Below are 27464 nucleotides of genomic sequence, written 5' to 3' on the forward strand. Positions count from 1 at the left end.
CACTGCAGGCTGATTGAACCTTGCAATAATCGGGGCAGGATGGGACCGCCGTATGAAAATCATAGGGCGCTTCGATCATCGGACGAAAAGTTTTGTCTGATGATCGCAAGGTGTATAGGCACCGTAAGGGAGGGTTATAAGCCCCTGTTAGCTTCTTTTTTTTTTTCCCATCTGTGTCCCATTGGGGAGATTTCCCTTCACTTCCTGCTCAATAGTCACAAGTGAGAGAAAATCGTGACCCTCGTGGTCAGCGGGGTCATCAGAATTATTGTCCCTATTGGAGTATTTCCCATCTAATCCTGTAGTGGGATTTATTTTCACTTTCAGTACAAATGGTCACCACGATGAATAGAGAGGGTGAATTTCCCTAAGGCTCGGTTCACACCGGCGCGTTCTTGATAGGCGCGTTTTATGCACGTTTTTTTGTCCAATGAAACGCGCGTTCGACGCTCGTTTTTTAACCTCCCTGGCGGTATGAATTTTTTTTTCCTTTTTTTTCCTCTGTTTTTCTAAAAAAACTTTTTTTAACTCCCCACTGGTTCCGCCTCCCTGTGACGCGGACGCTCGCAAGGGACGGAACCCGGAAGACGGCAGCGGCCAGAGGACACAGCGGGGATCGCGGACAAGGTAAGACCTACACTGTATTCCCGAGTGTGGCTCGGGGTTACCGCTTTGTTAACCACGAGCCACACTCGGGAATACCAATGGATACACGCTGAAATCCGCCCCAAAGAAGCTCCTGTACTATTTTGGGCGTTTTTCAGCACGTCAAAACATGGGCATGGGAACCATGCCCATAGGAATTAAAAGGAATTAATAGGATTTCACTGCTTGAGCGTTTTTCAGCGCTTTGATCAGCGCTGACAAACGCCCAGGTGTGAACCCAGCCTAACAGGGACACAAACAGAAATAAAAAAAGTGTTCTAATCCCTCTCCACGTCATCCAAAACTAAACAAAGTTTTGGCTTCAATTGCACTTATAAAATAAATAGCAGTATTTTCTTGCTGTTAAAAAACCATCAAGGCAGCGACTTTTATTTAGTTATGCATCATACTCTGGCTACCTACTAGTCAGTTTGTGAAAACATTTACAATATTCTAAGTGATGCAAGGCACATTAAAAAGGTAGCAGTGTAATATTTACAGGATAAATCCATATGTTAGTGTTAGTCCATATGGCATGTAGGAAATGGAACGAGTGCCTGTGAATACACGTTGCAGAGTCCACCTGGGAGCATTTTTGCCTTGGGACAATATTAAACAACATGACATGGGTGGAGATGCAAGTGCAGGCAGAAGTCTAATCTAGATCTCAGTCGTAGGTACTTTTTATTTTGAAGCTGGGCTCTAACTGCTTTATTGTAGTACACGTATGTTCCTCATTAAGACAAATCACTTAGGTGCTACGTTGATAGATGTTTAGGCTCTATTGTATTTATACACTGTCATAATTTTCTCGTTCAACCTGAGAGTGCCTCCTGTGAAAATAGAAGGAGTTATAAAGTCCCAGCATAGACTATCCTGTTATAACATCAGCACTGTAATAGGAATACATACTAGAGTTGTTTTTCATAATACAATCAAAGCTCACTTTCACTTTCAACAACTTCCGGGATTCCCAGTGGGTTTTGCATCTCTTTCCCTACTGCTTGATGTGATGTAATCACAAAGACTACGTATCCCATCATGCATTGTTTCCAGCAAGCAATAATAATATCACATTGTACAGACGTTGACTAAGGGCTCAGTCACACTAGATGCAGTGCGTTCCGGCCCGATTTTGGCCGGAACGCACTGCCTTGCATTGCGACCGGCTCACTTTTTAGTGGGTAGGAGGGGGCGTGGCGGGCCATTCAAGTGAATGGCGCTGTAGCCACGCCCTCCGGCCGCAATGCGGTCCGCCGCACGGGGATCGCAAGGCACATTGTGCCCGCGGTCCGAACCTGTGCGGTGCAATCAAAATGCTACAAGCACTATTTTGATCGCATTGAACAGGGCCGGACCGCAGGCATGTGCCTTGCGATCCCGTGCGGCGGATCGCATTGCGGCCAGAGGGCGTGGCTACGGCGCCATTCGAACTTTAGAACATGGAAAAAGTTCCAAATCGAACTTAAACTCAATCAAGTCTATGGGGCTAGAACTTTGGAAATCAATTGAACCCATTTTGAAGCCTTATATGCAATTTATTGGCCATAAAAAGGGCATGGGGATTAGGGTACTGCCCTGGGGGACATGAATGTGGGGGAAAAAAATAATTAAATACCGTTTTTAATGGAGCAGTAATTTTAACATCACTTAAAGTGAAACAATAAAAATGAAAAATTCCCCTGGAAAAGCACCTTGTCCCTGTGCCGATGGGGACAAGGGCCTCTTCCCCACAAGCCCTGGGGCGTTGGTTGCGAGGGTGCAGGCAAGGGGGCTAATTCACATCAGGGTACTCCTTTAATAAAGGGGCACCCAGATGTACCCCTACCCATTCACTAAAGGGTTAATTAAAATTGTAAATGAAAAGAGGCCACACTTTTGAAAACATTCTTTATTTGAAAAAACGAAAACAAAAGATGGAACCGATGTAATCACGATGACATCAATCACGATGTCCAGCGTTGTCCACGACGGTGATGACTCGACTAAATAAAAAATAAAACAATAAAAAGTAGATAGAAATAATAATTAAAAAGACGACCGCCATCGCGTCCGCTCGTGACAGACTCCCGCGGCATGTAATTGTGACAGATGCCGGCAACATATAAACAAATAGGAGGAGCTGGCAGTGACAGCTAGCTCCGCCCAACTGTTTACAGTTGTACGGCATCTGACAGGTGAGCCATGATTGGGCAAAGTCATCATGACTTTGCCCATTCATGGCTCTAAAGCTGGCCATACACTTTACAACAATCGCACGACTTGAGTCGTGCTATGGTTGTTAAGTAATTAAAAGCTCGTACGATCTGCCCATCTTGGACAGGCAGATCATACTTGCGATCATCGAAAGCCCGCCCCGCTGAGGCGTCCTCACATCTATTGCAGGTGAATAGACTGCATTAGACCTGATTATGTCACAGGTCCTTATACCGCCAGAGCCTGGGGAAGAAGAGGTTGCAGGGACCGGTCTAGCAGCCAGGTGGGACTGAGGATCAGGAGAGTATATCTACTTTAATCCAGCACCTAGACCAAAACAAGCAGTTAACCCTTGCAGTCCGCGGGTAGCCTCATCTGAACGCCGACACGCTGTATTTTGTAACTGCCGTGACAGGAGAAGTATTGGTGATTTGTAAGGGTATGGCTGCGATTGTAACGGTGGCTGGGGGAGGTCTTTAAAGAGACCCTGTCACTTTGCCCTGAATGTGCAAGGTGAGAGGTTCTCTGGCAGGACTTGCATCTATTTACAGGCTTTTCTCGCTTGTTAATAGATACGCTACTAAAATGTGTAACCATATGAAGATTCCAGAAAATGCATGTTTTAAAAGGTTGTCAGGCTTTAGTTTTGCCTGTGGTTCCTGTCTTCTGAAGAAATACATAACATAATATTACTTGAGCAATAATGACACGTTAGTATACCTTGTGGGTAAGTATTAGCAGGCTGCTTGCAGGCAAGATATTATCTGCTGACAGTGATTACAAAACCACCTAGTCATTTTAGCATGCTTGCTATCTTTGTAGTTGCTATCGTTGCTATCTGTACAGAGGACACCGCATACGAGTACCATAGTATACACACACATCACAATCTGAGAATACAATTCACTAGATTTAGTAGAGTATCTACAACGTGTTGAGATGCGTGTATGAATAGGTTAGAATTTTGTCAATAAAATAAAAAACAATTGTTTGACCTGGAATTTATTTTTATTAGGCACAATTGTGTTTTATTGTGTATTTTACTATAATTGTACAGTTGTACAGCATGTTGTCTGACAGCAAGTAATTTAAATGACTATCTTGATGAGCATTCAGTATTAAACTGACTTCACACCTACAGTATATATAATAATGTGCAGTAACCCAGTGTTAAAAATGTTTTTTTGTGCTTTGCTCTTACAATTGGGGGAATTTACTAAAGCTGGCCATACACCTATAGATTATCTGTAGATTTTCTATGGTCTAATGGAAAAAGTGCAACAGATTCCTCCATCTACGCCAAACTGTGTGGATGGAGGACTCTCCCACTGGGCCAAGCTCAGTATGTTGGCTGTCAAAATACCTGAACAATCTGACTGGATGCAGGCATTGTTCAGGTATTTTGAGAGCCTGCTGGGCCAACTGTGACAGCTGGCCGGCTGCGTGTATCTTATTTTTAAACCTAAACAAAAATAAGCACTTAACCCTTGCCGTGCGAGGGTAGCCCCACTGCAAGGGTTAATCCGTCTTCCGGGTTCCTTCCCTACGAGTACTGGCATCGCAGGGGGCGGAACCGGTGGGAAATTTAAAAGTGAAAAATAGAAAAAAGAAACAATACAATACTGACATAATCAGACCGCCAGGGAGGTTAAAGGCTAAGTTCACCTTTCTAACCATGTTTTATATTACACCCATAATCAGGGTATGTAACATGAAACATGTTCACATCGCAAACGCTACATGCTACATCCCACTCCCCCCCATTTACCTGAAACGTGGGTTTTTCTCTTTTCATTTGCAAACATGGCACATAATCCATTAGCAGAACGTTTGACAGGATCCATGAATGGAAAAACAGCCGAGGGACTTGTAGTTCTCAGTGGAATACGAGTGAGGTGACATCACTACACTTGTAGTGCATTCATTCGTCCTCCTGTCCATGTTATTGAATGTCATGAGTATGGATAGGGACGGAAGGGAGAATCTGCAGCAGCCAGAGCAATCCACTGATTGCGGTTGCAATGCTTTACTAGTTCTATGCAAAACAAAAACGCAAATTTTTTCTTTTATGAATGTGTGTGCATTTATTATTTTAAGGTGGACTTTACTTTTAATAGCATATCTACAATTAACAGATACTTAAGCTGGCCAAACACCGGTACATTATCTGCAGATTTTTTATGGTCGTATGGAAAAAGTGCAACAGATTCCTCCATCTACACTAAAGTGTGTTCAGGTATTTTGAGAGCCAGCGGGGCCGACTAGCAAGATACTGAAGCTTGGCCCAGTGGTAGCTTCCTCCATCCACACAGTTTAGCATAGATGGAGGAATCTGTTGCACGTTTTCCACCTAACCATAGAAAATCTGCAAATAATCTATAGGTGTGTGGCCAGCTTTAGGCTTGAGAGAATTTGCTGTAGCAGAAACTTTGGAGGACATGAATGTCTGTTGCGAGTCCATGGAACTGCAGGACTCCTGAGAACTCCACCAGTGCCTAGAAAGTTAATAGCATTTTATATTTGTAAGAGGTGTGCCTGCCAGTGGGTGGAGTGTTCTGCAGTGACTCAGTGCTCTGCATACTGTATGCACACATTCACATACCTGAGATCTCACCTGTACACCTGGAAAGGATCAGCGCAGTCACATACAGGTAAGGGACAATAATAAGAACTGAGGCTTGCAAAAGAACTGAAAAAAATAAACCGAAGCAATGGAGCTAGGTATAGGAAGTTCATTTTGTTTCATCATCATATGTTGCTCTGTGCCAAGATATACAGGAACGCCATGAACATAATTCGAAATATAGTTGTTTGCAGAGATGATCCTTATTCAGTTACAGTTGGTTGTATGATCATTGTATATTGTGTAGGCTTAAGAGTAACATATGGAAAGGGAGAGTCTATTTTAGCTGTCATTTCAGGATCTCTTAACATGTACCCTCTGGTAACACCTCACCTGTGTATTCAGCGCAGTCAGCCAGAGGGATCCCTTTTCCTGTTAATGTGGCATGCTGACAGGTGGAAGGCGTTCCTCTTCAGTGCTCGTGGAATAATCAAGCTAATGGGCCTTGTTCTTCTCAGCTTGCTACAACAACATATTGTAGTTGCTTTGGCCTTCCTGTCTGACATCAGCAACACCTTGTGTGAGTTAGACAAAAACAAAATTGTTTTCATCTCTGCTGCACAAAGACGCTGTCAGATTTGTCCAACAATTTAACTAAATGCTTGACTTTTGTGTGCTTTTAGCTTCTGAAAAGAGTGTGTATATGTCTGGTTAAAACAGATGGCCAGCAAAATAGTAGAAATGATGAATATAGATGCAGTTTTGTTAAAGTATTTAAAGAGAACCCGTCATAAGGCAAACATAGAGGATGCCATTAGGGACCTCTCTTTCTTAGAATGCTTGTTGTCATGCTGACTAGAGATGACCTGGGCATGGTGCAAACTCAGTTTTCCTGAGTTCGCCCAAGCCTGCTCAGACCTTTGACTGCCACTTTTTCTTCCGACCCAATTAGTGGTGGCAGTTGTAGCGAGGGCATTCTCAGCCCCTTTCTGTCTTATAGCTGCAGGGCTGGGAATGTGCCTTTCTGTAACTGAATGGGCCGGAAGAGTAGAGATGTTGGAAGTCACAGTTTTGAGTGGGCTTAGGCGTACTGGGTTTGCACCATTCAGAGGTATCCCATCGCACTCCAAACCAACGTATCCTCATGTGTAGCTTAAAACGGTGCTGAAATGGGCAACGGATGGCGCCATAAGACTAAGGCCTCGTTCACACCAGATGCGGTGCATTCTGGCCAGAACGCACTGCCTGGCATTGCGGCCGGCTCACTTTTTTCTGGGGCAGGAGGGGGCGTGGTGGTTCATTGAAGTGAATGGCACCGCAAGTACTATTTTGATCGGACCGGACCACAGGCATAACGAGGCCTAAAGTAGATAATAAGGCCACCAGCACACCAAGGTCCACTTCATCCATCCGTTTTTTATTGATGTTTAGATAAACATGGTGTCACAAGCAAATGCAATGCTTCGGAACCACATGCAGTCCCTTCATCAGGCAAAGCAATGACATGGGTTTGCACCAAGCTCAGGCTCAACACCAGTGGTGTCGCTACAGGGGTGTAAGGAGGGGGCAATTGCCTCCCCCCTAGGTTATCGTGTGCCCCCCCCGCTAACAGTGGGCAGCAGTCCCGGCGCTAGCGCAAGGCAAGAGAAATGGAATCTCTGTCCCAGCAGATAACTGTGCCCGGGACAATTATCTGCTGGGACAGAGGCTCTCCCCGCTGCAGCCTCACAGACTGTCAGCGGTTTCTCCCTACAGGCTGTAGCGATCTGTGTCAGTGGGGACAGATTGTCGATTACAGCAGGGCAGTCTTTACCACAGGGCAAAACGGGCAGCTGCCCTGGGCCCCATAAGTTACAGGGGCCCATAGCAGCTGTCCCTTTCATCTGCAGCGGCAGGCAGGAGCAGCGACACCGCTGGTAGCAGGGGCGGACTGGGCTAGGGGACTGCCGGCATGTTGACAGCCAGGAACGGTGTTAGCTTAGCCCAAGGGGGGCGGTAATTGGCAGGTGATAGAGAAGAGCAGCCGGGCGGCCCAAACAGCGGACGATGAAGTTGCTGGTAAGTGCTGGGATTGGCCGGAGCTGTGCTCTTCTCTGCAGCTCCAGAGAGTGGAGCGCCTGACCGGCAGAGGAGGAAGATGTTGCTGGGAATGCAAAGGGGAGCCCAGCTTGGGAGGAGGGGAGGAAGATGCTGGTTGTCCTGTTGAGTGTATTGCGTTGCAGAGTCCCAAGCCCATTGCGTTAAGGGAGGGTGGTGGGGGACCTTTAGCAAAATCTTGCCCAGGGCCCAATAATATTAAAGATGGCCCTGGATTACAGCCTGTAAAGGAGAACCCTCCGACAGTCTACTCACTCACACCAACCCGCCCGTCTACAGACCTCTCCGCGGCCTCTGCGATCGTCTTCATTCCAGCAGCTGACAGGTAACAATTCTCTATGCTCTAACACATCTGACATAAGTGATGCTCAATTCAAGCCTTACGATCGTATCTGTGGTAAACTTTTAAATAAATAAAAATGTGAAACAAATAAAAAAATAAAAAAGGTAGAAATGTAAAAAAATTAGGTTTAATAAAAAAAATAAAAAAAAAGTTTAAAAAATAAAAAATGGTTGCGGTATTCAGGATTGTGGGCGGCGTTGTACTACATGTCGGAACCGCAGGGCGCAGATGCCATCAGCAATTAAATCAGCCCTCTGCGCCCTGCTGTTGCGACATGCAATGAAAATTATTAGTGCCCCCCCCAGATTTGACTGCAGTATCTTAAGTGCCCCCCTTATATATTGTTCCTAGAGTCGCCACTGCTCAACACTGATGCTGACTCTCTTGCCTCCATATTTTTTTCTAAGCAAGTATTCAAATAAAAGATTTGCATGCAGTGATCCAAAAAGCCAGCAAAACAGCAAAGCAAAACCCCCCATGACAGGTTTACTTTAAAAGGGGTTCCTCATTGTTGGTTTACAAGCCTAACATAGTTCACCATACACATTACATTACTGTACAATTTTCTTTAGCTCTACCAGCAACTATGTAGTGCAAGGGTCTGCCTTATTGGATACAAATTAAATGGATTGTTTAGGTAGGCCCTTGTATTACATAGTTATGGTAAATCTACGGGAAGTTGTACCGTCAGATTGTATCTTGTATGATAAATGTAAGGCCCCATTCACACTTGAGCGCTACAACGCTCAACAGGAGTAATCCCATTGCTTTCAATGGTCCCCCATTCACATCTGAGCATTCTGTTCCTTCCAGCAAAACTCCTGTAGCTCAAATATAAACTTCAATCAAAAATAACTTCAATATGAGTGCCTGGAAAATGTGGAAAAAATACATGTAACGTTTTCATATGTGTAACTAGCTTTTGTTTGTGTAAAAATAATAGATAAAAAACAATGAAGCCTAAAATGCTAGCAAAACTGCCTGTGCAAAATAACGCTCAAAATAATAACCAAAGATGCTCTGCCCAAGTGTAAATAGGGCCTAATTTAGCATTTACACAGATGAGCTCAATGCTTCACCTCAGTTTCCAGTTTAATCAGATAAGAAAAAGCTAAAAACACAGAAGGAAAATATAAACAGTGCAATAAACAATGGGCAGCTGCATCCGTCTGCTATGTGTCATAGCCCTGACAGTAGGTTCAGTAAGGAAGCTTTACTACATTTCACTGTCAGTTGCTATTGCCTTGCTTCTAACTGATGTAACAAAACACATCAAAAGATAAACAGCTCCATGCTAGGCCAAGGGGAAGTTAGCAGAAACAGTTATCTTTTCAGCATTGGAGCCATGCTCAATGTAAAGCTTCCCTTTATCTGGGTTCTTGTATGCTCTGTATCTTCCAGGTTAAATGTATATTAACATTAATAGTTACTTCATTTATGTTTTGTTCTATTTCAATCAAAAATGGGAGACAGGTATAGCTGTAAATTAAGAGGGAATAGTTTCCTTTCTTATTGCTGACGCTGCCAGAACAATGCTCCATTCAGGAAAAATTCTGCTTAAGCAGACATCCCAACTCTCCTGGACGCTCCCGGCCACACGGGACAGAAACTTTCTCCCAGAAAGGTTTACTCTGCTCGATCGAGCAGAGTAAACTTTTCCCTGCTCTGTTTTTTTTTCTGACATTGGACCCGCCGGCTGCCGTCAGTCAGAAAAAAAAAAAGACCAGCATCGGAATGCGTAGCTAGATTGCTATTGGCTATTTCACTTTGCAATATCCAATAGCAAACTAGCTATTGCACCCGCCCACTGCTGCTGTCAATCAGCAGAGGGGTACCTGAAGTTCTCCATCAGGTCCTCTTCTAGTGATCGACAGCAGCAGAGGGCTTGTGCAATAGCCAGCTTGTTATTGGATATTGCAAATTGAAATAGCCAATAGCAATCTAGCTATGCATTCCTATGCTGGTTTTCTTTTTATCCTGATGGCAGCAGCTGTCAGAATACTAAAAAAAAACCCTGCAGATAGCAAAGAAGCTATTGTTTCCTGTGCTATCTGCCATCATTTCAGGGGGGTGATCTTGGAGCGGTAGCTACTTTACAACACACACAGGGCCCATGGGGAAGAAAAGTAGCCACCCTCCAGAAGGAAGGACAGTGTCAGCACCAATTCAGGGATGATTTGAGCATCTACAGCTGAGATGCCGGGAAATACAGACGAGAAGTATGTGATCAGTCGGGGCACTGCAGTGAGATATTAATGATTTCGGGAAGACCCACTATATATATACAGGGCACGAGTTTCAGGGTCCCAGGCTGGGTGTCCCTCTGGTCCCCACTGTGAATGCATGTGTGCGCTATCCTGCTGGTTGCAGTAAAATGTGATTTGGTGTGTGACTATCGATATATATCTGTGCTAGTTTTGTGGAAGTGGCCCTATCTTCCTGAAGAAGCATAATAGTGTGAAATGCATTGAAGTCTGGACCTCTACTGATTACATTTGATGATGATTCTTGAAAAATAATTATCTCAACAATATGGGACAATATCTCTGATCAAGATGAAGTAGGTCTGGGGGGCACCTTATGTCTACTAATATACCGATGGTCAATATATTTGTTGGTTATCACAGCCAATGTTTTTTTTTATGACTTTATGGACTTTTATCATGTTTCAATAAAAATTTTATTTTTTTATATTTTACGTATGCTATATTGTGCTTAATGACATCAGCCAAAACCCTCCTTTTGTAACAATTTTGTCTAGTTTCACCAGAGCCAGAGGGCTTGAGTTTGCCCACCCTGGTCTAAACCTTTTCCATTTCATCCAAAACTAATAAAAAAAAAAATCAGGTTTCCCCTATAGATACACTTTCCCTTTAAAGATTGGGGGATTATTACAAAATCGATGGAAAAGCCTAATATGCATTGCCCTATTTTCCACATTTTATAGTGTTACAACTTGGAATGTAAATAAGTTCAATTGAAATTTTATGTCACTGATCTGCACAAAATAGTCCATTATGTTGGAGTGAAAACAATTTAAATATTTTCTCAATGGGGCTACAAATAAACAATGAAAAGGCATTAGTGCACAATAATTCACCCCCCACCCCCCTCATTGCTGTGCTACCCCTATGTAAGCTCTGATGCAACCGTTTGGCTACAAACGACGTCACATGATTTGCGGATTGGAGTTTACTTGTGTGCAATTAAAGTGTCACAAAGCCTCAGAATAAACACAGCTGTTACTTCCTTGTTTCCTTGGGATAATGTTCTGAAGAAGCAGCAGCAATCAGAATCAGCCTATAAAAAATATTCCTAACTATGAACATCCCATCATTTGCTGGAGCACAACTGGGGATAGTTGTCACCCCATAACAGGAAGTGCCTGAACAATTACCTTCATGGCAGGATTATGAGGTATTACTCTAATACTGTAGATTTAAAAAGACTGAATACAGTTTTGGAAATTAAAATGACATGTTAAAGCTTACATGAGATTTTAATGATCGGGTTTAGATTTACTTTAAAGCTAAACTCTAGGCAGATATAATAGACTCTGTAATCAATTCTACATAATTAACTGGTGTCATTATACGCTGTAGATGCAAGCATTGGAAGTACCTGAATTTCATCTTATATCAGCCTCTTGCAGTCTAATGTACAGCCGACCTCAGAGAGGGGAAGGAGAAGTAGCTCAAGTAGCCATTCAGAGGTGATAGTCCTTTCACTGTCCAGTCACACCCTGTGTGACTGGAAGGAAAGGTGATGGGAAGGAAACCTGTAGGTGAAAGTGAAACTGCAGCAGAGGATGTTTCAGCCCCTACCCTTGCCAGGCAGAACTGTGTTGTGTGGCAGAGCTGTGTACATGGATATACATGACACAAAAAATTTTTTACCGCCCAAAAGTCATGATAGAATTAAAGCGGAACTTGACCCAGCAATTTAATGTTTCCTAAAATAGTTACTTTCAAGGCACGCCAACTGTCAAGGTTGTCAGTGTGCTTATTTCAGCTCTTAACCAAATTTTCAAACCCTTAAATGGCTGGTGTCATAGCTGATCACATGTTCAACACCATGGCAATTGCAAGTAGAGGCTTAGACAGCACAGTTCCTCTCTGTAAAGGATAGGAGGATATACTTGAAACGATGGCAACAGTTACTGCAAAGGAGACTGAGAAGAAGATTGCAGGCATGTGTTCCGAGTGCCGTCATTTTGACTGACATTGGCTCATCTTTCACAAATGTAGCCCTGTTTTTGTGGGGTTCATATAACCTGACCGTTTCCTTACAGTTTACATCCATTTTCTCCCTGTAGAACCTGCGTACACCAGAAGATCTGAGCCTCCATCTATGTGGGAGATTGGGGACTTTCCAGAATTCGCTATAATACAGTGCCTCCACTCAGAAGGGCCTTGGGTTTTGCAAGTGGGAACCCCTTATGAGAACACCCTGTTTCCAGGCAGTTCACCTACTTTATTTCTAGCAGTGATGCAGGTCCAGTCCTTGGATATCTTTTTAAGTGCGTTACTGCAGAACTTGAGGAAGGCATGGAAAGGCCTACTTCCACAGGCATACAACGTGCAAGAGGGCTTAGGCCTGGGCTCCAGTCCAGGGGCTTCGAAAAAGGTATACACCCTGCTAATTAGGGAAAGACCCTAGCCAACTCTTGATGACAAACTGACCGGTGACTGGCCAGCTAACAAATAGGCAGAGCTCTCCATGTCATACCTTTTGGCATGGAGAGCTAGTTAAAGTTAAAGCAGAACTACATCCTCCTATCCTTTAGAGCCAAAGAACGGGTCATCTCCAAAGAACGGGTCATCTCAGCCTCTGTTTGGATTGCAGTTACCATGGTGTTGCACATGTGATCAGCTATGACACAGCCATCTGACAGCTTGGATGTTCGTATGGAGGCAGGGAAGGCAAAATAGAAGCATATTAAACTTCAGCTTTAACATGTTATTGTACTGTCATAAGTTGCTTGCAATCTTTTTACAACTGCAACTTTAGTTTACAAAATTTTGATTGACTTGAAATAAAAATAAGCGGAATACAGACTGGTCAGTTTGAGGTAATGTACCAAGAAAACAAATAATGGAAACAGTGCTTACTTGTTACATTTTACAGAGGATCAAGAGTTTGCTGAAACAAGAGGCCTTGAATTAGAGCTAAAAACCATATTCAAATGTTAGCCCTGACAACTGAAGACAAGGTCTAAAGACTGGTCAGGCAAGTCAGTGTAGATACATGTTTTCAATGGGTGGTGGACAGTATAGGGTAGGTTTTGTAGTGATAAGAATAAAGTGAGTAGTATAGGTAGGTGGAAACCAGGGGATAAATATAGGAACAAATACAGGCATAGGTATAGGAGAAGGGATTAGGGGGAGTGAAAAAGAAGGCAAAGGTGGGGGATAAGACAGTGGGGGTTAGAAGAGAATAATATTGGGGGAAAGAAATGAGCAAAGAGAGGAAAAAAAAAGGGGGAGAAGGAAAATGGACACAGAAAGGCATGGGGGAAAGGGGGGGACGTTGATAGGGCATAGACTTCCCTCTTTAGTTAGATGCAGAGAGGTGAAATTAGGTAATCAGAAGTGACACATCAAAACCAAATCTGCAACTTATTTTTTTTTTAAACCCAGGATTCAGGCACTTCCTATTATATGGTGATAATGCCCAGGGCCATCCCTATGATGAGGCAGCTTGAGGTGGTTGCCTCGTGCAGCATCTCATTGGGTCACGCAGGTTTCCCTGCCACCCCCTTTCCAGCCAGAGCATCCAAAGTTGCTCTTAGAAACCCGTGACATGGTGGCCAGTATCCCACCCAGCTCATTGATGTCACTGGTTGCCAGGAGCTGAGCAGGACACTTCCTCAACCCTGCAACATCCCCCCCCCCCTTCCTCCTGTAACATGCAATACCAAACTCAAATGCCCACCTCAGGTGGTGAAAAGTACATTGTCAACACACGTATTACAACACGCATTGCAAACACACATTGCGCAGGCATGGTCCACTGTTGTCACCACCAGGAAACCAGTCTTGAGCAAAAGCAGTCAATGCTGCAGCGATTGCATGTAGACAGGAAGTGGCGAAATATGGGGTTCCAGAAGATCACCATATGTTTCTGAAACCAACAGTAACCCACCAATACATGCATTACGGTGCTATTCATTTTGAATGGCACCCCAATGCACTAAGGCCACGCACCTGCATTGCAGTGCACCCAAACACTTGGTAATGTACTACCATGTGTGGTAGTGTGCTAAGCTACAGCGCAGGTCCCATTTTTGGTCCATTGGCTGCTTTAACGCAACACAGGTCAATGTGCAATGGATCAGCTAGATTTGAATGGGCTCAGAATCCGTGGAGGATCTAACAGTTAATGTAGGGAAGTAAAAGCCCTGCTGTCCTACACCCTGTCTGACATGTACACATATCTTTGCCTGTTAAAAATAAACATTCTGTGCAAACTATATCAGGGTATTTAATATCTATTGTGCGCTTTAGGAGGTGTGGCTTGTTAATAAATCAGATATAGCAGAGTGTCTAAAAATGACCTAGGAATAATGGCTAGAGCAATGTTGCTATGTGAGCAATGCAGGTGTGTAGCATACTCTTACAAAGAGAAAGTCTGCCAGCTTTATTTACATGTAACAAAATCTGTGTGTGAGATAACGCTTTTCATGTCTTTGTGTTACAATGCAGTGTAAAGGTTGTGAGTATCACCGTTGTACCCTTTTCTTTCTCTGAGTTACTATTTTCTTTTTAGGTGGGGTGCATTAAGACTGTAAAGATAGAATATATCTACAGAACGTGTTGTAGAGTAAAGGCTGTATCCATATTGTATCTATCATGACAGTGACATTGGCCACACTCAGAAGTCTGCTTCATGACATAAAAAAAAGGGCTTTTGGTGTAATTGTGCAGCAATCTTGCAGTGCGTGGATGCCAATCATTCCATTAGACAGCAGGAGCCTAGAACACTAGTCATAAACAGGTCAATTTTTCATCCAATACGATAAGATTTGATAAATCGGGACCGATCATTGCAAAGAACAATCAAATGATTGCCGATAAGTGAGAAAACAGACAGATATCTAGTAAAACTATTTTCTAGCTAAAAAGCATATTGATTTTGTTAATCATGATCTTTTCTTTTGACAAGGGCAGTGCGTGGGCAGGTATAGGGGTAGTGTATAGAGGGAATACCGTGGGGAGTAGTATACACTGAAAAGAAATGAGTGAGTTGTAAAATGTATGAAAAAAATAGACCTCAGTGAAGAATGATCTACACTTTTAAAGAGTTGTTGTAAAAAATATGGGGGATGTCATTGCTGGACCCCTCATGAAAACACTTATTTTTATGGCTACATCTGGCTTCAATACTTTTGAGTCACAGACCCAGAGCAAGCATGCAAAGGAAAATCAGAAAAAGCCAGAATAATTTACTACTTAAAACACAAAGAATTCCCAGCCCACTAACCAGCTACTTACACAATTAATTGTAACCCTGCACCAATGTCAAGTTCTGCAGCAAACATTAGAAAAAGTGTATTTCAAATAAAAAAAATAAAATTTAAATGTACGTGCTGCGCTAACAATGTATAAACCACTTTTTCACAAACATACAGTATATAATTAACCATAAATGTTCATACGTTGATTCCACCTTGAGAATATCCCAATTTGCAAATTTACAGTGCAAATATAACTCCAACTACAGTCTACAGTGCTCAGCATAAGTGAGTACACCCCTTTGAACAGTAAGATTTTAATCAGTATCCTTTGGCCACTGAATCACTTTCACCCTGTTCTGCTTCAGAAAAGCAACAATGTCCTTAGATGTGTGTTTTGGATCATTGTCATGTTGGAAAAGTGCACAACGACCGAGGGCATGGAGTGATGGTAGCATCTTCTCTTTAAATATAGAGCAGTACATCTGTGAATTCATGATATCTTCAATGAAATGCAACTACCTGACACCAGCAGCACTCATGCAGCCCCACAGGAGGACACTGCCACCACCATGTTTCACTGCAGGCACCATGCATTTTTCTTTGTGCTCCTCACCTTTGCGAGGACATACAGTTTTGAAGACATCAGTTCCAAAAACTTTGATCTCGGTCTCATCACTCCAGAGTCCCAGTAGTCTTCTTTTTCAGCATGGGCCCTGGCAAATTGTAGGTGGACTTTTTTGTGCATGGGCTTCAGGAGAGGCTTCCTTCGTGGACGACACCCATGCATGCCATTCCTCTGCAGTGTACGCCGTATTGTGTCACAGGAAACAATCACACCAATTTGGCTTTCTACTTCTTTAGCTAACTGCAGTGAACTTGCATGACGATTTTCTTCAACCCTTCTCATCAGAAAACGCTCTTGTCGAGGTGTTAACTTCCGTGGACGGCCTGGACGTCTCTGTGAGATAGTTGCAGTTCCATCTTTGTTACATTTTTGTATCACTTTTGCTACAGTATTCTGACTGATAAGTAAAGCTTTGCTGATCTTCTTGTAGCCTTCCCTTTGTGTAAAGAAATTATTTTCTTTCTTAGGCCTTGTGACATTTCTCTTCCATGTGGTGCCATTGCTGACAGCATGAAATGGGAAGGGGTTTTCTTTGCTAAGTAACGCCCTTTTATAATCACCTGTCTGCTAGACACCTGTGTAATGAATCATTATACTCACCTGGAGTTGTATTCTTGTTAATTAGGATTTTGTTGTCTAAAATTTAGCTTTGCTCCTATGACTTTCATTGGGGTGTATTAATCTTTGTAACATGGTCTTGAATGAATTTGTTAGGACAAAAATTATTTTTTTTGTGTGTGCAAATTAACAAATCTTGGTTTCAATCAATGGCCCACATTTGTGGGAGTATTTTTTAGTATAGTGTCCCATACAAAATGTTGATTCTGAAAGGAAAGTAAAGGTTTTCTGACAAATCTGTTAGGGGGTACTCATTTATGCTGAGCACTGTATATACACATTACATACAAAGCAATACATTAAAAAAAAAAAAAAAAAAGCAATCTGGATATGAGGCTTAATGTGGATCTAGACTGCAAGGTGGAGAAGTGGGAGATTAACATAGAGTGGATGCTAACGTGGGTATTACCTAGTCCAGTCTTAAAAATGGTTCAGCTCTAAGGCCCCATATACACTGAGCGATTTATCGCGCGGATCTCCGCGCGATATCGCTCTCCAATATAAGTTAATGGAGCTGTGCTCATCGCTGTCGTGCGTCGCTGCTACAGGACCCTTTTTTGGCGCGGATGTCGCGTGATTGTACTTGGTCCAATGCAATCATTTGTGCGATATCGCGCGGGAAAACCGCGTGATATCACACAAAATGACAATCGCGCGACAAACGCACGATTTGCAATCCGCTCAGTGTGAATGGGGCCTAAGAGGTCTTCTTGTAAGGTGATATAACAAGATAAGCAGCGCTAGGAGTTCAATTAGCTGTATATCATACAGGTGGCAGTGAATTAAACTAAAATAGTGTTTCCTTAACACATTACTTACTGCAAAGTCAATGTGATGAATTTTTAGTGTATCGTGTCAACTCATCAATATAAATAAATAAATATTGTGATGTAAAATACAAGCTGCTGTATTGAAGACCGCTGGGTCTGAAGAGTTTTAAACCAAATTAACAGCGCTAGTAAGTGAATCAAAAAAACATATAATCGTGTTTGTGAACTACAAATCACACAAAAAAAAAAATCACATCAATGCAAGTGCCGTTAATCAATAAAAAAAACACGGCACTGTAATAGTTAATAAACCTGTCTACGATTAGGAGATGATTTTTAACCAAGTGCTTCTAAAGTCACTTCTTGTAAGGTGAGCAACACTCTAAAAGGTGTACACACAGAGGTATACATTGGGGTTGGAATGTGAAGCACAAACTTTGATGATCACTCAAATGTGTATATACATTGTAGCTGAATTTATATTTGCACATTGGAACATATTGAAGGTGGAATCAACATATGGACAATTATGGTTGATGATATATGTTTTTTACAACTGATATACTGGTTTTATACATTGTTATTACTTTTATGTAGACACATAAGCATGCCACATACATTTCTATATAATTTTATTTGATACACTTACCAGCTAACCCGCAAAAAAAAAGAAAAGATTATACTGTCTCACAAATTGCGTAAAAACAGAGGTTTTAGTTGCACATCTTTTGCAAAATATGTGAAAGCCACACTGCCTCGTCAATGGTTCTCTGTGTAGTGTGGTCCTAACTCTAATCTATGAGAGCCTCCATCTCAGAGCATTCTGTATATAGCAAAGGATACATTGGGTGTAGGTATGGCTAGAGGTTGCCCATTCCTTCTTAAAGGTACAGGAACACAGAAGAAGCCTAGCGCATCACAATAGCAGCTGAAGCCCCCAGTGTGTCCCAGCATGATATCCAGCAAAACAAATATGGCATCCTCACAAATCAATTTGTAACTAGCTTTCAAAGAAAGGTGCACATGGAAGGACTTCCCACAATACAAACACAAACATTTTCCAGCACACTTATTAGCTAGCCTGCAAAAAAAGCTTACCCTGTCTCACAGACAAACAGACGTTTTAGTTGCACAACTTTTTCAAAATATGTGGAATCCACACTGCCTCATCAAGACTCCTTTATGTAGTGTGGTACTAACTCTAATCTATGAGAGAATTGATTTGTGCGGATGCCATATTTGTTTTGCTTAATTACTACTCCAATTCTATATTTATTTCAGGCAGTAACTCAAAAGGTGTTCAAGCCAAAGCATTAGCTTGAATATCATGCAAGTGCGACTACATGCCCCATAGAAATGAATGGGAGAGGCAATTTAGGCTCTCCTTCTTATCTTCTGCCTATTGTACATTGCTATTGACCATTGAGGCTTCCCAGCATAGTAATAAGCCAATTGCAATGTGTGCATGTAAGGGGCTTGACAGCAACCCGCAATGCTGCTGTCAGGAAGCAAGGGGTGTTACCTCTTCACGGGGCCAACGGGCACAGCGCAAAACTCATGCGCACCCGGGTTGTGGGTGCGCATGAGCAAGTCGCGCGTGCGCATTACACAGGCTGCGCGCTCATGTCCGGAAGTGCGCGCGTAGCACGTCTGTGCCATTAGGGCTATCAGGTGTGGGCCTTGCTGGGGGAAGTTCCCAGCACACACCTTCCACCTCTCTCGCATGCCATTGGCTCCCGGGGAGGGAAGCCTCCTGGTTGCCTCGGTGACTAGGGGGTGGTCCTACATCCCTCTGGCTATAAAAACCTGGCCAGAGCCCTGGCCTGTTGCTGAGTTATTCCACCATATGGTGTGATCACCTAGCTCCCCATCTGTGTATCTTGCTGTTTGCTTCCTGACCCCTCATCTGGACTCCCTGTTGCCGACCTTGGACTGACATTCGCCCCTGAAGCCTTCATGCCCGCTTCTCCTTTGGATCGACCCTTTGTACTTCTACCTTCGGAAGCTTCAGGCCACTTCCTGCCAGTGGGTTCCACTCCACGCTGCCAAGCCACCGGCACATCTGACAGCTGCCCAAAATTGTCGGCACTTTCCCTTTCAGAATGGTGCAGGATTTGGCCATGACAGGATGATTTTGGAGACTGTGGTATGTTTGTGCAGACACCTCATACATGCAGCAGATCTCCCCCAACAGAATCTTTGTGAACATACTCTGGTTTATGTACTGTAGCTTTCTACTTTTGTGTGAGACATATTCTTTATTTATTCAATTGTTTTGTCCTTTAATTTTTTCCCCACAATTGTCAGACAATGTTTTAAAAGATTTGTGAAAAACTTGCATTTAAATATTTAAGTTGTAACATTTTGTATGCACTGCATAAGGTCCAAACAGTGTAAAGTAGCATTTTAAACATTCTGCTAGACAACTGTCATTTATCACTTCCTCATTGCACTTGTGGTCTCCGTCTTATACATACATCCTGTACTTATACCACCAAGAGCAACCACTATTCTCCACTGCACAGAGTGTATACCTCTTTTATTTAACTTTTTAAATGTTTGTGTGCTATGTTTCTTTGTACGTTTCTGTTGTTTGTATGCAAGCTGTGTGATGTACCAATGGCTTTTGCGGTATAAATTAATCTTTATTCTTGAGGATATATTTTGTATATTTTATTCTTGAGGATACATTTTGCATATTGGCTGAATTCACCCAAATTCTCTGTATGTATTTTATAGATAAGTGCTCCAGCATGTTATTTGTTCAGATATGCATACAGCCCATAGACATTTTTATGTAGTTTTGTGTGCCTTTAGAGTAAACTAGTTAGCAAATATATACTATGATTTACGATCAGTGTATCGATTTAAGATCAGATAATTAATGGATCATTGATTGACAAATAACAATCAATAAATATGATGCTTGGATTACTGTTTTTTTACTTCAGCTGTCGTATATTAATTATTGTATTGTGTGTGTTACTCTGTCTAACAGGTAACTGAATATCTTCTACCTATTGTCCTTGGCTGCTGTGACTGACCTGTGCTCCATACAGGCTGTGGACCAATGTGCTCAAAGGATGGAAGTGGGAGAAAATGGGGACCTTCTGGATCTCAGTTTCTTGACGGGGGAGGAGCAAAAAGTGATAACACAGGTTCTTGAGCGAGACACAGAACTTAGGGAAAAGGACGATCAACGTGTACGGTCAGTAGCCTATATATTTATTTCTTTATATAATTGAAAAGTTTATAGCTAAACATATATACAAACATATTGTTGCTTAAAGTTTGTTTGATAGTCCTTTATGTAAAAAAAAAGTATATAGTTTAATGGGGGCAGATTAAGGGCCTTTGTTGATGGGCTTTGGGCATGTGTTAATTTCAGGGATCATTCACATTTCATTGACAGGTGCAGTTAACCTGCTGTTGACCTCCTTCTAACCTGCATTAGATCTACTTCTAGGCTTTATTAACCTGCTTCAAGTTGCTTTTACATTTCTATTGACCTTCTAGGCTGCATTACCCTGCTTCAAGCTGCTTTTACACTTCCATTGGCCTTCTAGGCTGCATCAACCTGCTTCAAGCTACTTTTACATGTCCAATGACCTTCAAGGCTGCATCAGCCTCCAGCAAAAAGTACATTGTATAGAACAGGAGTCACGTTTTCAGGAAATACTTTAGGCACAATTTAACATTATTTGAAGTTCCCTATAACATCTCAAATCTTCCCTTTTTGGGTTCAGGTTCACATTAATGAAAATAATAATCAAATCATATAAAAGTTGTATATGCTCAATAGTATTGTTTTATGTTGCCACCAAAGTGTGAATGTTGCACAATAAAGGTGATCTAAAGGTACATAACTGCCTCATGAGCAGCACAAATTGGATATAGAATGGGATGTTAGGCAGTGTGAGCCAATCAAGATGTATTCCTTTATTTAAACTAAATATCTATCTATCTATGTGTATGCATTTCAACCATATATTTAATTTTTTGGCTGGGGTTTCTCTTGAACAAGTTTACATTCTCACATAGTATTCAGATAACTAAGAAACAATTAATTATATTTCCAAAATAATGGTTCCTTCTCTTAAAAGATTACTCTGTGGGCAGACTTTGGAACGCTGCCAATATTACTAAGAAAAACACCATCAGAGAGCTGTATTTAGACTACTTTATTTTCTTTTTCTAATTTACATAAAAGGCTGAAGCACAAGCATTAATCTACCTATTATATGAAAGGATATCAGTATAAATATTCTAAAGCAGCGCTGGTAACACTATCACCACACTGAACGTACAGTGCACTACTGACTGCCTGCAGACAGACTAAATCTTAGGATATTGTTTAGGGATGAGCGGAATGTAACACAGTTCGGATCAAGGGAGGTTTGCTGAACTGCTCCTAAGTTCTGAATGTTAGTTCAAACACCCAATTGAAGTCAAATGCAGTTGAATCCTTAAAAACAATTCTGGCCATTTTCAAGGCTAACAGGCAAGAGATTGTCAAACAAAGGGCAAGGGGCACTGCCAGGAGGAGGGGGGCATGCACCACCAAGTAACACAAGCAAAAGTAACATTAACGATATATATATATATATCTATTGCTAGTAAACAATATTTTCCTAAGGTTTTTTTTTTTGCTGCAAAAAATGGGTGGCATGGGGATCCTTCCATCAAAAAAGAGCAAACACATTCTGGCTTTAGACTCGTACCCTTCTGTTAGGTTTCAGGTCAATGGGTCCCTCTCACCTTGGTTTAGCATTTCAAATGGATGTTGTATATGTTGACCATGGAACATTTTGCTATAGCACTAAAATGGAACCCTTACATTACTGGTTTACGAGTTAGTTCCACCCATGCAACGTAATCTCTATTTGCTGATGACCTGTTGATGTATGTATGCCAGCCACATACCTGTCTGCCTTCCATCATAAGCAAGTTACGTCGCTTCGGTGTATTGAGTAATTGCAAGGTTAATTATTTGAAGTCTGAAATTTTAAATGTGTACCTTACCGTGCGACAGCAACAACAGCTTAATCTCATTTTTCATTCAAGTTCTGTCCCTAGTTCTTAAAATAGTTAGGGAATTCATGACCCCTCTGACTTGTCACGTTTGTTTTCCTTTAACTACCAAGTCTACTTCTGAAAACCATTGCTGACCTTGATAATTATGATGGCGGTGGGTTCTCCTGGCTGGGCAGGATCAATGAACTCAAAATAGACATCACCCCCAGGTTTTTATATCTGTTCCAAGTTGTTCCTATGGCTATTCCCTCTTTGTTCTTAAACAAGTTGCAACACATATTTGCCAAATTAATCGGGGCATCCTAGGCTGAGCTGTACGTTACTATCATTGTCTGAAAGTAGAGGAGAAGGCGAGTGAGCCAGATATTACAGATATATATGTACTCCCAAGCTTCTGTCCTTACCAGACTCATGGACTGGTTTCATCACCATTCTTCTAAGCAATGGGTGTCAATTAAGCATTTGCTAAACTTCATTGACCTCAAGGCGTTGCCATGGGGGAATCCAGCCTACAGAAAAGACCACCTTTTTCTTCCACCACTTACTAAACATTTACTTTTAGTTTAGTACCAGGTAGTTTCTGTTCTTCATCTGTTGTAACTGCAAGGTCCCATGACTCCGTTCTTTGATAACCTACCGTTCCCTCCCATGAAGCCTTGCTCTACGGTCTCCTTATGGAATAGGTCTTCCCATCAGCGTCTTACTCAAGCCCTACAGTTAGACATTCAGAATACTGCGCCAACTGGTCTGTTGGCCTTCTGGCTGGTATGCTTTCCTGAGATCTTTTCCTTATAAGTCAGTCTTGATTTCCCCTCCCTCTCTATTTGACTGGCTTTTGCTACAGGATTCCACTCTAATTCATGTAATCTCACAAATCTATGGTATCCTCCTGCAGCTTACGCATCCTGATCTTCCCAAATATATGGCACTATGGTAAAGAGAGATAGAAACTATTTTGGAGCCAGATGATTGGGAGAAAGCCTTTATCCTGTCTTAAAAGTTATCCATTGCTCTCTATTGGTTTCCTACAGTGGCTTGCTGTTCTTGGTTAACCTTCCTTAATCGTATTGGGAGTTTGGTATTTAAGTTTGATTTTCCTCTTCATAATTTGATTTGACTCTTCCATAATTATCTCAGGGCAGTGGACATTGACCTTTAACGAATGTGTTTTATGCTTTGATATCATATGCTTTGAAATATTTTTACAGTTATCTGTGTATGTTTGTTTTTTCTTTGTTAAACTAATAAATTCTGATTTTACAAAAAAAAAAAAGGGCATGGGAGCTTGGCACTCTCCTTCATTGCAAAAAAAAAGTTTAAAAATGCCATTCGGCAGAGAGCAGCTTTTTTTATTGATGCTTAAAGAGCAACATTAAAAATGCACAATTTGTACTACAGCAAAACTGAGATTTACCTAGATCTAAAAAAAATACCACTATCATTTCGTGAAAATTACATTCTATCCACCTACACCAGTCATTTATGAATTGACACAGATTCCATTCATAAATACTATGACCCTAAACCTCCTAAAAACTGAAAAACACAAGGCCTTTCAAGTCTGTTATAATTTTTAACAGGTAGTAGAAAATGTCTATTCCTAACCTAATACAAAACATGGACACCTATGCCAATCTTTCCAAATAAAAAATAACTCTTTCCAAATCAGAAATTCCTAACATCAACATTTCCTCTCAGAGATATGCTACAATTGCTTTCAACTTTACTTTTACCAAGAAATAGGAAAGTGTGAGGTACCTGGGAGTTAATATCACCCGAGATAAAAAAAACATATTTTATGGATACATTCATTTTAATTTAGTTCAATTTCACTAGCTTCTCCGATCACAACAGTCAGAGAAATAACAGTCTGAAACTGGAAGTGACAAAATACTAATTGTTTCCAAGGTTGGGAAGAAGTGGGGTGTTCAGCCACTGGATGTGTGCTGATCTCCTTCTGAGCAAGCCACAGACACCCACTGTGTCATTACCAGGCCCACATAGGGGACACACTTTTTAGCAGCATTCAGGGATTGGGTGGCTCTACATGGCAGCTACAGCTGTGGTCTTGGTCTTGGTATAAACATGCAGGACCACCTGAAGTGGTAAAAGACTCTGATATCAGCAGCTTAATAATCTGCAATGGTCTTCCTGTAATGGTACACACTGGACCTTCCTCACACAACCCTTTAGAGTCTCTCTGACTGCATATCACTTTCTGTGACTTGAATTGGGCTTTAATAGTAAGCAGCTTCCCCTGCCTTAGCACATCTACTGCTTCTTTCTAAGTTTATTGATTATATGTTATTTAAGTAATAGAATGTGTTATTTGAGTTTATTTACAATTTGTTACTTGGAGTTCATTCTAGATTTTGGTTAAACAAATATTAAAGTGACACTAATCTAAGGAGTTAAATCATAAAAATGCATTTAAGTACCTAAACAATAAATACAAATGTATCCTATTTGTGTATCACTCAGCTGTAGATCCTCAAATCTCTAAATTAGTGCTGACCCTGTCCTCCCTTCTGGAGGGTAGCTACTTTTGTTCTCCATGGTCCCTGTGTGTGTTGTAAAGTAGTCACCGCTCCAAGCTCACTCCTGTGATAGACCAAAATCTCAATACAAATGAGTAAACTAAACATGAGATTGTAGTCCATCACAGGAGCGATCTTGGAGCGGCTACTACTTTACAACACACATACAGGGACCACGGGGAACAAAGTAACCATCCACCAGAAGGAAGAACAGTGTCAGCATGAATTCAGATGATTTGAGGAGCTACAGCTGACTGATACACAAATAGGATACATTTTTGTTCATTGTTAGGGTACTTGAATGCATTTGACTCCTGAGTTTAGTGTCACTTTAAGTAATCCACATGCTGTATGTTAAATAGGTCAAAACTTTTTTTTTTTTAAATGATTCTTCTCTGTCCTCTACACATTGCTAATAAATATGATCAAAATTAACTGAAGTTTTAATCTCTGATTCACAGCAAGCTTCGATCATGTGTATCAGACCCTCATACACTGAAACGTCTTTCAGGAGATTGGTTCAGTGATGTAAGGGCATCCCGTCCTTGGGGTCAAGTTGGTGGTGTTGATATTGTGAGAGCTTCAATCAGGAGAAAGAAAAAGACCAGAGGTAGGTTATAATTTCCACCACAGAGTTATTTAGTAAAGTGACCACTAAAAAAGGAGTTCAATCTTAAAAATGCATTCAAGTACACTAACAATTAACAAAAATGTATTTTATTTGTGTATCACTCGGCTTTAGATCATCAAATCATCTCTGAATTGGAGCTGCCACTGTCCTTCTTTCTGGAGGGTGGCTACTTTTCTTCCCCATGGTCTCTGTGTGTGTTGTAAAGTAGTCACCACCCCAAGCTTGCTCACATGATAGACTACAGTCTCAATAAACTTTAGGAAACTAAACCTGAGATTGTAGTCTATCATGGCAACGAGCTTGGAGCAGTGGCTACTTTAGAACACACATGGTGACCATGGGTAACAAAAGTAGCCACCCTCCAGAAGGAAGGACAGTGTCAGCATGTCATCAGAGATGATTTGAGGAGTTACAGCTGAGTGATACTCAAATAAGATACATTTTTCATAAACATTTAGATTCTTGAATGCATTTTTACGATTTAACCCCTGAGTTTAGTGTCACTTTAATAGAGACAACTGTTTTTTACAGCTGAATGGAACCACAACTGGGGTTTTGACGATGCAGAAGTGAATGGAGATTATGATAGTGAAACACCTGAAGAGGATGAAATACAGAAGCCTGAGATCAGGTAAGACATAAACACACAATGCAACCTCCAAACAGCAGCAAATGAAGGTAAGTGCAGAGTAAATTGATAATGTCATAGACATTCTGATTTCCTCTAATCCTCTATATTTACAGTTCACTATTGTTTTCACTTAACTGACATTAGCCATATAGTTCTCATTGTAGAAAAAAAGTATATTTGGTTACTGTTGAATATAGTAAAATAGTGGTTCTCAACCTGTGTAACCTCAGGACCCACATTTGTCCTTGGTCATTAAGTCGTGACCCAAGTTGCACTGCAATGGAACTCACGGCATTGCGATACTTCACGTTCAATGTGGACAGTAGAAATGTGGGTGGTAGATGCCTTTGGGGTGCCATTCAAATGAATGGCAACACAATGCACCTCTCATACCAGAACACGTGGTAGGTGCGATTGCATGGTACAGTGCGTTAACCGCACTGTACTAGTATTAGTGGGCCCTCAAAAACACTGACAGACACACACAACCACAGACACAATCTCACGCACTCACAGACATTCTCACACAAACATACACACTCCCCAAAAAAATTTAAATCCATCCAGTGTCCCCATCTTACAAGAACTGGCGTGGATCCTCAGCCTGGGGTCCAGTGTGGGCTGCTGTGATGGAGCTCCACCCATATGTGCATCCACTTGTACAGCTCCCTTGCGCACCCTGTAGAGGTGCCAGGAGCCAGAAGGTTACATCACTCCAGTCCAGGCACCTCTACAGGACACATGAGGGAGCTGTAAGCAATGTACTTATGGATGGAGCTCCCTCACGACCATAGCCCTAGCCCACCCCACCCCAACTCAAGCTGACACTCGGCACCAGGCAGCATATTTTGAATGGCTGCTCGGCGCAAGAACTGACTAGGGGGAGGCTGAAGAACCTCTCACCTAGAAAAGTGGAAGGAACGCAGGGACCCACTGAACAAGGGGTCGCAACCCACTTTTGGGTCACGACTCACCAGTTGAGAACCAAGGGTTTAAAATATATCTATTTTACTTTCATTAATATCCCATAATTCGAATAAAATTCCCTTATAATTATGTATTCTTCAAAACCTAAATTGTATTCATCCAGGTACTATGGCAGAATAATTTAAAGCTTAAAAATTAAAGTATAGTGATCATTAAAATCATATTTTACATGAATCTATACCGCACATGTCAACATTACCAAATAACATATTTTTGTAGTACAAAATTGCCTCTTTCTTTGTTATGAATAAATTCTGAATTTCACCCTGTTACTTGAAGCCTAACAATAATGTGATACATCAAAAACTGGAGCAGCTCCAGGAGCTGCAGG

The 27464-nt window shown here is 41.7% G+C and overlaps 1 protein-coding gene across 1 annotated transcript; it reads left to right on the top strand.

Moving 5' to 3' along the window:
- Positions 1–5400: 5400 nt before the first annotated feature.
- On the top strand, positions 5401–26150 carry LOC108790810 (synaptotagmin-like protein 1). Its single transcript, XM_018561162.1, has 4 exons — positions 5401–5492; positions 20312–20521; positions 25346–25494; positions 26047–26150. Exons 2-4 carry the CDS (start codon positions 20397–20399, stop codon positions 26148–26150), a joined length of 378 nt encoding a protein of 125 aa, XP_018416664.1. The 5' UTR covers positions 5401–5492; positions 20312–20396.
- Positions 26151–27464: the final 1314 nt, after the last annotated feature.

The sequence above is a fragment of the Nanorana parkeri genome, unplaced genomic scaffold (genome assembly GCF_000935625.1).
Source record: "Nanorana parkeri isolate BGI_ZX_2015 unplaced genomic scaffold, ASM93562v1 scaffold505, whole genome shotgun sequence".
In the NCBI taxonomy this organism is placed as follows: Eukaryota; Metazoa; Chordata; class Amphibia; order Anura; family Dicroglossidae; genus Nanorana; species Nanorana parkeri.

Coding starts and splice junctions, on each gene's coding strand:
- LOC108790810 (XM_018561162.1), top strand. CDS start 20,397: ATGGAAGTGGGAGAAAATGGGGACCTTCTGGATCTCAGTTTCTTGACG. Junction 20,522..25,345: donor AAGGACGATCAACGTGTACG/GTCAGTAGCCTA, acceptor TCTGATTCACAG/CAAGCTTCGATCATGTGTAT. Junction 25,495..26,046: donor GAGAAAGAAAAAGACCAGAG/GTAGGTTATAAT, acceptor TGTTTTTTACAG/CTGAATGGAACCACAACTGG.